The sequence below is a fragment of the Lithobates pipiens genome, unplaced genomic scaffold (genome assembly GCF_037356315.1).
Source record: "Lithobates pipiens isolate NorthernLeopardFrog02 unplaced genomic scaffold, aLitPip1_a1.2 Scaffold_8, whole genome shotgun sequence".
NCBI classification, from domain to species: domain Eukaryota; kingdom Metazoa; phylum Chordata; class Amphibia; order Anura; family Ranidae; genus Lithobates; species Lithobates pipiens.
This window is the reverse complement of record NW_027507903.1, coordinates 18,986,386-18,998,663: the sequence shown is the minus strand read 5'-3', so window position 1 is coordinate 18,998,663 and position 12,278 is coordinate 18,986,386. Positions and strand designations below refer to the sequence as shown.

The window sequence follows — 12,278 nt, the reverse complement described above, 5'->3', positions numbered from 1 at the left end:
CATAACGTCACGTCCTGCAGCGGAAGTAAATAATGCTGGGGACGTGGCTGGAAAGGCTGAGAGAGTTTTTGTATCACACATGTGCGGTATCACCTCGTGTGTTAGAGTGAGAGCAACAATTCTAGCCCAACTCTGTAACTCTAAACAGGTAACCTGTAAAAAAAATGTAAAGTCTCACCTATGGAGATTTTTAAAGTACCAAAGTTTGGCGCCATTCCATGTTAGGTATCTATTTACTCAGTGTAACATCATCTTTCACATTATACAAAAAAAATGGGCTAACTTTACTGTTTTTTTTTTTAATTCATGAAACAGATACCATGAAATACCATCAAATACTGTGTGACATAAAAAGTTGCAACCGCCGCCATTTTATTTCCTAGGGTCTCTGCTAAAAAAAAACAAAAAAACATATATAATGTTTGGGGGTTCTGAGTAATTTTCTAGAAAAAAATGATGATTTTACATGTAGGAGCGAAGTGCCAGAATTGGCCCAGATGGGAAATAGTTAAAGTTTGCTGCACAGCATTTAGACAAGCCTGTGAAATACTGGGAGAATATAGTCTGGTCAGATGAGACCAAAATTGAACTCTTTGGATGCCATAATACACACCATGTTTGGAGGTCACATGGCACATCACCCCAAAAACACCCCCATACCAACAGTGAAGATTGGAGGTGGGAACATCATGGTGTGGGGCTGTTTTTCAGCATACAGTACTGGCAAACTTCATATTGAAGGAAGGATGAATGGAAAAATGTATCAAGACATTTTTGATAAAAATCTGCTGCCATCTACCAGGATGATGAAGATGAAACGAGGGCGGACATTTCAGGAAGACAATCATCCCAAACACAAAGCCAAGGAAACTCTCAATTGGTTTCAAAGAAAGAAAATAAGGCTGCTAGAATGGCCCAGCCAATCATCTGACTTGAATCCAATAGAAAATCTTTGAAAAGAACTAAAGATCAGAGTTCAAAGAAGAGGCCCGCGGAACCTTCAAGATTTAAAGACTGTGTCGAAGAATGGGTTAAAATCACACCTGAGCAACGCATGTGACTAGTTTCTCCATAAAGGAGGCGTCTTGAAGCTGTCATTACCTACAAAGGATTTTGTACCAAGTATTAAATACATTTCAGTTAGCATGTTCAATACATTTTCCCGGTGTCATTCCATTTTATTACACATAACTTCATTTCTGAACGTATTTGTTTTGGTATCTTTGTATGTATGGATTGCATGGGTTGTTACTGATGTGGTTAAAATTTCATGTCAATAGCACCTTTAGAAATATATTTACTTAAAAAAATGGTGACATCTTCAATACTTATTTTAGCCACTGTGTATATGTATGTGTATATATATATATATATATATATATATATATATATATATATATATATATATATATATATATATATATATATATATATATATATATATATATATATTATATATAGGTCCATATATATTTGGACACAGGCACAATATTCATACTTTTGGCTCTGTATGCCACCAGAATAAAATTAAAAGGAAACAATCCAAATTAATTAGAAGTGCAGACTTTCAGCTTTAATTCAAGGGGTTGAACATAAATATCAAGTACAAATTTTAGGAACTGCAACCATTTTTATACAGCCCCCCCATTTTCAGGGGCTCAAATGTAATTGGAGAAATTAATATAATCATAAATAAAATGTTCCTTTTTAATATTTTGTTGAGAATCCTTTACTGGCAATGACTGCCTGAAGTCTGGAACCATGGACATTACCAAAGACTGGGTTTCCTCCTGTCTGATGCTTTGCCAGGCTCTAACTGTAGCTGTCTTCAGTTGTTCTGTGTGGGTCTTTCTGCCTTTAGTTTTGCCTTCAGCAAGTGAAATGCATGCTCAATTGGGTTAAGATCAGGTGATTGACTCTGCCATTGCAGAATATTTCACTACTTTTCCTTCAAAACCTCCTGGGTTGCTTTTGCAGTGTGTTTTGGATCATTGTCCATCTGTACTGTGAAGCACCTTCCAATCAACTTTGCTGGATTTGTCTGAATCTGGGCTGACAGTATTTCTCCAAACACTGCAGAATTCATCCGGCTGCTTCTGTCACATCATCAATAAACACCAATGACCCAGAGCCACTGGAAACCATGCATACCCATGCCTTCTCACTGCAAGCTCCACCATGTTTTACTGATGAGGTTGTGTGCTTTGGATCATGAGCTGTTCCAAGCCTTCTCCATACTTTTTTCTTCCCATGGTTCTAGTACAGATTAATCTTAGTTTCCTCCATCAAAAAAAAAAAAAAAAATGCTTTTACAGAACTGGTCTGGCTTTTTCAGATTTTTTTGGCAAAGTCTAATCTGGCTTTTCTATTCTTCAGGCTTATGAATGGTTTGCACCTTGTGGTGAACCCTCTGTATTTGCTCTTGTGAATTCGTCTCTTGAAGACTTTGACAATGATACACCCACCTCCTGGAGAGTGCCCTTCAGTTGTCTGGATGTTGTGAATGTTTTTTTCTTTACCATAGAGAGGATCCTGCAATCATCCACCACTGTTGTCTTCTGTGAACGTCTAGGCCTTTTTATGTTGCTGAGATCACCAGTGAGTTTTTCTTTCTTCGGAATGTACCAAACTGTTGATTTGGACACTCCTAACATTCCTGCTATCTCTCTGATTGATTATTTTCATTTTTGAAGCCTTACAATGGCCTGTTTCACTTGCATGGACAGTTCCTTTGAACGCATGATGTAGGTTCACAGAAATAGATTCCAAATGCAAATACTACACTTAGAATCAACTCCAGACCTTTTACCCGCTTAATTGATGAAGAAATAATGAAGGGGTAACCCACACCTGGCCACAGAACAGCTTTTGATTCAATTACTTTTTGTCCCTTGAAAAAGGGGAGGTGGCTATTCTTAAGAACTGTAATTCCTAAACCCTTCCTCAGATTTGCATGTACCCTCAAATTAAACCTGAGAGTGTGCACTTTCAGCCCATATCCATAACTATAGCTTGAATATGTTTTGCTAAATACCTGAATAAAAAACAAAAATTGTGCCTGTGTCCATATGTATATGGACCTAACTGTGTGTGTGTGTATATATATATAAAATACACAGTATTGAAACAATAATATGTCTTTCATAACTCTCCCAAGATGGAAATTATGTTTAAAAACAACCTTCTGTGACATAAAATATATAAGGTTCTTATTTTACAAGATTAGCCCAGGAAATCACAGGTCTTGGCGCACTCTGTTGGCACAGCTCTGTATACATTCTGGTATGCATATATACAAACCCCCCCCCCACGTTAAGGCCCATCTGCCGGGAGGCTGCATATATGTGTACCACCAGTGCAAAGAGGTTAATGTCAAGCTGTGATCATTTCCACTGTGTTATGCCGCACGATCAGAATTCCGGCCAGAAAAAGACTGATGAGAGCTTTTCAACGGAAAATGCGACCGTGTGTATGCTCCATCGGAATTTAGCAGTCCGAATTTCCGCCAGCCAAAAATTGATAGCATGTTCTCAATTTTCCCGACAGAAAAACTTTCTATCTGAATATCCGATCGTGTGTATGCAATTCCGACACACCAAAAATCCCGCATGCTCAGATTCAACTATGAGACAGAAGCTATTGGCTACTGACTATTGAACTTCCTTTTTCTAGTCCACGTTATAAACGATCAGAATTTGGTGTGACCGTGTGTAGGCAAGACAGCTTGAGCCGAATTCCGTCGGAATTCCGTCGGGAAAACCATCAGAGCTTTTTCCGACGAGAATTCCGATCATGTGTATGCGGCATTAGAGTGATGCAAAATGGTTGCATTAAGTATCATACCATTATTCAGGCCTTTCTCTATAAGGATACTACAGGTGCATCTCATAAAATTAGAATATCATCAAAAAGTTTATTTATTTCAGTAATTAAATTAAAAAAGTGAAACTCATATATTATATATAGATATGTTACACACAGAGTGATGTATTTCAAGCATTTCTTTCTTGATTGATGATTATGGCTTACAGCTAGTGAAAACCCAAAATTCTGTATCTCAGAAAATTTGAATATTACATAAGACTAATAAAAAAAAAGGATTTTTAATACAGAAATGTTGGCTTACTAAAAAGTTTGTCCATGTACAGTATAGTAAGCACTCAGTACTTGGTCAGGACTCCTTTTGCATCAATGCAGCGTGGCATGGAGGGGATCAGCCTGTGGCATTGCTGAGGTGTTATGGACGCCCAGCTATGCAGCTCATCTGCATTGTTGGGTCTGGTGTCTCATCTTCCACTTGATAATACCTCCCAGATTCTCTATGGGGTTTAGGTCAGGCAAGTTTGCTGAGCAATCAAGCACAGTGATTCCATGATCATTAGCCGCTTCACATCCGCGCTATAGCTGAATGACGGCTACAGTGCGGACCTGTGTCAATAGACGTCCTCCTGTGCTCAAGCGGCCTGCCCATAGAGAATCTGTAGGGCAGTGGTCATCAACCCTGTCCTCTGGGCACACCAACAGGCCTGGTTTGCAAGATAACTGAAATACATCACGGGTGATATAATTTGCTGCTCAGTGATTGCAGTATTCTAATCTGCATCTCCCCAAGGTAATACATAAAACCTGGCCTGTTAGTGGGTCCTGATGACAGGGTTGATGACCGCTGCTGTAGGGTATTGTCAATAGGAAGATGAGAGACACCAGACCCAACAATGCAGACAAGCTGAAGGCTGCTATCAAAGAAACCTGGGATTCCATAACACATCAGCAGTGCCACAGGATGATCGCCTCCATGCCACGCCTCATTGATGCAGTAATTCATGCAAAAGTAGTCCTGACCAAGTATTGAGTGTATACTGTACTGTACATGGACATACTTTTCAGTAAGCTAAAATTTCTGTATTAACCACTCCTCCCCAGTACGGCATCATATGACGTTGCAGGCTTTGAGTGGGGATATCTGAATGATGGGTGCAGTTACAGGCATAATTCCAATATCTTCTTCTAGAGGCGGCAATTCTCTTCACCATAAGAACAATCTTAGTGGCTGTCCAGCCACTTGATTGTTCTTACAGGCGGCGGGAGGGAACATCCCCCCTCACTGCCTTCTGGAGCTTCTCCGGTACGATCCGCGAGTGGCAGAAGGAATTGACCGACCTGGAAGGTTACTATAGAGATTTCCGGCAGGCCAGATGGTTCCCGAAGTCTCTATTATCTTTCAGAGGCCGGGCACGATGTTATGACATCAACCCCGGCCTCCGTATTTGAAAAAATGCTGCCGTCTCGGCTGGGAAGCCATGATCGTTTGTTTCTTTTTTTATTTCAGGCTTTTCAGCCTAGGGGAGAGATGTGGTGACCCCAGATCTCACTGTAAAGAGGACCTGTCATGCCCAATTCCTATTACAAGGGATGTTTACATTCCTTGTAATAGGAATAAAAAGTGATCAAAACAAACGTAAAAAGAAAGTGTCAAAATATAAAAATAAAAGTAAAATCAACAATAACTTATTTTTAAAGCACCCCGTCCCTGCGTGCTCGCTTGCAGAAGCAAACGCATACGTTGCTCGCGCCGGCATATATAAATGGTGTTCAAACCACACATGTGAGGTATCACTGTGAATGTTGGAGCGAGAGCAATAATTCTGGATCTCCCCTGTAACTCTAAACAGGTAACCTGTACAAATGTTCAAAGCGTCACCTATGGGGCTTTTTAAGTACAGAAATTTGGCGTGATTCCACGAGTGTGCGTAATTGTAAAATGTGACATGTTAGGTATCTATTTAATCGGCGTAACATCATCTTTCAAATTATGTAAAAAAATTGGGCTAACTTTACTGTTTGTTTTTTTTTTGTTCATGCAACTGTGTTTTTTTTTCCAAAACAAAAAACACTTTTGAAAAATTGCTGCACAAATACTGTGCGAGATAAAAAGTTTCAACGACCACCATTTTATTCCCTAGGATCTCTAACTAAAAAACAAAACGAAAAAAAAACATATGTAATGTTTGGGGGGTTCTGAGTAATTTTCTAGCAAAAAAAAATAATGATTTTTATATATAGGAGCAAAGTGTCAGAATTGGCCCGGTAGGCAAGTGGTTAAAAATCCTTTTTTTATTGGTCTTATGTAATATTCTAATTATCTGAGATACTGAATTTTGGGTTTTCACTAGCTGTAAGCCATAATCATAAAAATATTTAAGGGAAGAAATGCTTGAAATAGATAACTCCGTGTGTAATGCATCCTATATAAAAATACGAGTTTCACTTTTTGAATTGAATTACTAAAATTAATGAACTTTTTGATGATATTCAAATTTTATGAGATGTCCCTGTTTCTCCCCTTACAAGTATATAGGATGGCCCTATGATCTGTGATTAATTCAAAAAATTAATTCATAAAAATAGTACATTATATCCTTATATTTCAGGATATTTACCTTATTAGAAATATACATTATTATTAGAAATCATATACTGTATAGTGGGGGGTAAAAATGCACATGATTTAAGCACAAAGCTAACATGCCTTATTTTTTTTTTTAAAGTGACAGTTATTTTCAGTTGAGTCCAAAGAGATTAAAAAATTACAGTCAAGTGGCTAAAATAAAGATCCTTATCCTTGTGTTAAGCTTTGTGGACTAAGCCTCATGTTTGCTAAGGATGGCATATGTGACTCTCTGACCTGACTCCGCTTGGGATTACCTTATTCCAACTGAAAACAAAAAAAAGGAGGGAAGAACAAAAAAAAAAAATTATGTAAAAAAATACTATGATTTTTGAATTTACTCGCTGCATTTGTATCAAACCTATATATCGTTGTATTAATTACTATATCTTTGTTTTTAGATACCTCTGTGAATATGCGTACTACGTCTCTCTGTACCATGGGGATGGCAGAGCCGTGTTTATTCATGTGCCCCAATTAAGCGAAACATTAACAACAGAAAAACTGGGACAAGCTTTGCAAAAGACTATCCAAGTGGCGTTGAGGCAACTTGAGCCCAAATCAGATCTTCCACACACATAGTCTAAAACAATATTAAAAGATATGTCAACCCCTGGCGCCCCTTTGTCCTCTGTCTGATCTATATTATGACATATACAGTATTTTACCTATAATGGTCAGTATTCATTAACCACTTTCCATCTTCTCATCTTCTCCATGTTGTTCTTTTTAGAGTAACTGTGGTGTATTTTTGACACACATTTTGACTTCTTATTTATTAACAATTACTTTCAAGTTCTATATAATAAGTATTTTACTTGCTTGCTAGTCCATATTTTGATAATTTTATGTAGCTTTGCTAGTGGTCATCTGTATACCATGATATATACAGCAGGTAAAATAAGTATTGAACACGTCACCATTTTTCTAAGTAAACATATTTCTAAAGGTGATATTGACACCACATGTTGGTAATGACCTATGCAATCCATACATACAAAGACACCAAAACAAATAAGTTCAGAAATGAAGTTATATGTAATAAAATGGAATGACACATGGGAAAAAGGAGGTGCAAAAAGGCATGGAAAGCCAACACCCCAGTTGAAATCTATCAGTAATTAGAAAGCAATTGTGATGAGAGCCACGTACCTGATGTGAGACCGAAGTAGTGGGGAGGCCTCCTTGGGCCCTTAAAGCCTCTGGAGATGGAGACAGAGACTTGGTGGACACCGAGTGGCATGGGTGCCAGGGGTTCGGACCACAGTGCAAGCCTTAGTCCAAGATCTGAGCCGAGGTCAAGTCCAGTTGGGCAACGAAGCATAAAAGGGTTAATCCGAAGGAGAATGGTCGAGATCCAAGCCGGGGTCGGTTCCAATCTGGCAGCCGAATACAAAAGGGGCAAAGAAGTAGAATGGTTAAGGTACAAATCCAAGGTCAATGGCAAGCCGCAATCAAGAGTAGTCAAATAGGTTTCCAGGTCACAACAGGTTCAGACAGATCACACACTAGCACAGGAACAAGGAGAGACTGAAGATAGTGCAGCAATTTGGCAGTGTCTGGGCTGGGCTTATATCAGGAAGTTTGAGGTCACTTCCTGTGTGCCTCCTGGGGACTTTCCCGCTTTTTTTCATCAGGTTGATGTAATTTCCTGTGCGCCTCCTGGGTATTTTCCCACCTTTTTCCATCAGGTTAAAGTCACTTCCTGTGCATGTCCTGGGCATTTTCCTGCCCTTTTCCATCAAGTTTACTGCGCAAGTGTGGGTTGGCGCCCTGGACTCTTACAGCAATCCTGCCCCTTGTCAGTGCAAATACATATCAGCTGATTCAGTCTCAACTGATGGCCAATAAAAAGGTGTCTCATTACCAAGGTGTCACACAAGAAACATCTCATGATGGGTAAAGGCAAAGAGCTTTCTCAACGCCTTTGCAACCTTATAATTGCAAAACATACTGATGGCATTGGTTACAGAAAGATTTCTAAACTTCTGAATGTTCCAGTGAGCACTGTTGGGGCCATAATCCGGAAGTGGAAAGAACATAATTTCACCATAAACCGGCCACGACCAAATGCTCCTCAGAAGATTTCTGACAGAGGGATGAAATTAATTATCAGAAGAGCTGTCCAAGAGCCAAGGACCACTTATGGAGAGCTTCAGAAAGACCTGGAATTAGCAGGTACAATTGTTTCAAACAAAACCATGAGTAATGCACTCAACTGCCATGGCCTGTATGCATGCTCACCGTGAGAGACTCCATTGCTGAAGAAAAAGCATGTGGAAGCTCGTTTAAAGTTTTCTGCACAACATTTAGACAAGCCTGTGAAATAGTGGGAGAATATAGTCTGGTCAGATGGAAGCAAATGTTACCGGCCTCAAAATGTGAATTAAGAGAGCCGATGATTGTAGACGCGATGAGATAAGGTGATCAGCTTGGCGTGGACTGCAAAGAATCACACAAACAGCATGAGATATGACCACTGACTTTATGGCTGGAAGTAGTTTAATTTTTACATAACAATGCATCTTATACATTTTTATAGTCACATGTTTATAACCATTAACAATATATATAATACAGATTTTAACTAAAGTATTTTAAAACGTAGTTATAACAATGAACATTACTAAATTTAATAACATATATATCCCTGTTATTCAGTGTTATAGATAATTATCTTTATCTCTCTGGTACATTTTAAGTGTGCAATAATCATACTAGCAATGCATTGCTTTAATACAAATATTTTCATGGTAGTACTCTTTTTTAACCACTAGATGGTGCACATTGCATGTCTGTATGATGCAATACATAAGCTTTACATACAATAGGTTTTTTCTATATTAAATAACAGAAAACATGTGCTTCTATAAATCTATGCAATTTTCAATAAATCAGGTTTAAATATACCTATTTAGAAAGGTTTAGTGTTTATCATAGACATTTGTTCTGACTAATGCAGTATTTTCATGTTCTTATGCACTTTTCACTTGTTTCTGACACATGCTGTTCTAAACTTCTAATTACAGCAAAACTATAGCATAAAATCTGCTGAGACTTTTTCTGCATCTGCTCAAGATGTTTAGGAATCTTTCTATCACAGGTTAATACAGATTAGGAACAATTTAGAGTACATACCTGCAAGGAATCACACAAACAGCATGAGATATGACCACTGACTTTATGGCTGGAAGTAGTTTAATTTCCAGTCACATGGTGTGTGGCCTTATATAGACTCTGTTTGTGTACCTTCTCTGCCATCTACTGGTTATTAATAGAATAGAAGGGAGATGTTTAGAAATATAAAAAAAAATGAATATGTACTTTGCTTTGGGGTGTCTGTTTTGTGACCATATAAACCCCAGTCCGTCACACTCTCCCCTCCTTCAGTTAATGGCTCCCGACATTAAACTCAATTGGTATCTGAACACTATTTAGTGATTTAAGTAACCCAAATAGGTACTTGTTGCCACCAAGGAGCTACGTTAACTACCTGGCATGTCCTGGGAGTAGCTAGCATTGTAGTAGTTTGTATGGTGTGAATCTGACTTAGTATGTATCTTGGCTGACCTAGTGTGTCATATGTAAAGATCTCTTTAGGCTTAGCTTGTCTGGTAGATCTTCTAACAGGAGTTGAGTCTTCTCCATCAACATCATTTTCCATTTGCATATCTTGGTTCATAGGTAAGTCTTGACCTAATGAGGGTAATTCTGCAGTGTCTAGTCCCACCATATCTGTAGCCCAGATTTGGTCGCCAACTACTGTTCCATCATTTTGTTCTTGTTCAACATTGGGTGTGGTAGTTGTAGGATAGAACTCTTCAGCAGAAACTCTTAATGGGATTTTCTCTACGTTTTGAGAGTTTGGTTGAGACACAACACGATCATGACTTTCTGTAGTCTCTGGTATATAAGGATAATACCATCTTTCTTCATCTGAACATTCCTCCTCCTTGTCCACATCCATTCTGGCATCCTTTCTGTTACTTGATTGTCTTTGTTTCATCGGTACTCTTGGAATGTGTCCTTCAATTGGTAGGTCATTTACTGGTAGTAAAAGATTTCTGTGCAGTACTCGAATAGTCTTTTTACCACTTTCAGGCTGAATTTTGTACACAGGCCCATCTTTGATTCTTTCTACCACTTTGTGTACTGATTCTTCCCAGTATGAACGAAGTTTACCAGGTCCTCCTCTTTCAGAGAGATTTCGTACGAAGACCCGATCACCCGGTTGAAGAGGTGCTCCTTTTATCTGTTTGTCATAGTACTTCTTCCCTTTAGCAGATGATTTTTTGCTATTCTCGGATGCGATTTTGTAAGCTTCTTGCATTCTAGATGCCCATTTCTGAGTAAATGTTGGTTGACTTTCTGATTCGTTTTCCAAATTTAGGTTGAGCATTAGGTCAATTGGCAAATGAGGAGATCTTCCATACAATAGAAAGAATGGCGAGTATCCTGTGGCTTCATGCCTGGTGCAATTGTATGCATGAACCATATGTGGAAGATGTTCTTTCCAATCTGACTTTTTCTCTTCCTCTAAGGTGCGAAGCATCTGTAACAAAGTACGGTTCAGTCTCTCCACTGGGTTACCCTGTGGATGGTATGGAGTAGTTCTTGAATGAGAAATCCCTGCCAATCGTTGCAATGTCTGAAATAAGTTGTTTTCAAATTCTCTTCCTTGGTCATGGTGGAGTTTCTCTGGATAGCCAAAACGTGGTATGAAATCTTGAAAGATCTTTTCTGCCGCCGTTTTTCCAGATTTGTTCTTAGTTGGATACGCTTGTGCAAAGCGTGTGAAATGGTCAACTATTACAAGTATATACTCATATCCTCCTTTGCTTTTCTCCAAGTGAAGATAATCAATGGATACTAACTCCAAAGGTGAACTGGTAGTAATCGAACCCATAGGTGCTCTTTCGGTGATATTTGGACGCTTTTGTTTGATGCAGCTGCACTTCTTCAGCACATATTCATCAATGTCTTTTTGCATAAATGGCCAGTAAAATCGTTCACGTGCTAGGTGGGTTACCTTGTCAGTACCAATGTGACCCATGTCATCATGAAGATTTCTTAAGACCAATGGTTTTAACTTTTCTGGTAGAACTAGCTGTTTTCGGGTTCCAGAGTGTCGATAGAGGATTCCTTCATCGACTCTGAGTTTATTCCATTCATGTATCAAACGTCTTGTTTTGCTGGTCATACTCTCCTTTTCTTTGTGGTTTGGAATCCAGTCGTTCTCCTTAAGCCAGACCACTTCTCTAATGTTGGTATCGTCTTGTTGTAATGCTCTGATGTTCTCCTGAGTCATTGGGCAGATTGTCTGTCCTTTCAGCAATTCTTCGGCCACATCACTTTCTGAGTGAAGAGTCAATGAAGCCACCCATAATGCCTCTTCTTCGTCAACAGCTTTGCTCCCTTGCCACATAGCTGACACAACCTCAGATGGTACAAGCTCTGTGTACTCACTCAGATTCTTTGTGAGTTCCACCGGAAATCGTGACAGTGTATCTGCGTCTGCATTCTGTTTACCTGGCCTGTACTTGATATCGAAGTGGAAATCAGCCAACTCGCCAACCCAGCGATGACCCACAGCATTCAGTCTGGCAGTACTCAATACATATGTCAATGGGTTGTTGTCTGTGTAAACGGTGAATGTTGGAGCGTATTACAAGTAATCTCTGAATTTGTCACAGACTGCCCACTTGAGAGCTAAAAACTCAAGTTTACCAGAGTAAAGATGGTAATTGCGCTCTGCTGGAGTCAATGTTCTGGAGCCAAACCCAATAACACAAAGTTTTTCTCCTTGTCGTTGGTATAGTACAGCACCTAG

At 39.0% G+C, this 12,278-nt stretch overlaps 1 protein-coding gene across 1 annotated transcript in view; it reads left to right on the top strand.

Moving 5' to 3' along the window:
* LOC143963575 (pyroglutamyl-peptidase 1-like protein) overlaps window positions 1-7,067 on the top strand; it is a 72,857-nt gene extending 65,790 nt beyond the window's left edge. Inside the window, exon 5 of the mRNA XM_077473256.1 lies at window positions 6,850-7,067. Within this exon, the coding sequence (XP_077329382.1) occupies window positions 6,850-7,030 (181 nt within the window). The 3' untranslated portion in view covers window positions 7,031-7,067. The remainder of the gene's footprint in view (window positions 1-6,849) is intronic.
* Window positions 7,068-12,278: the final 5,211 nt, after the last annotated feature.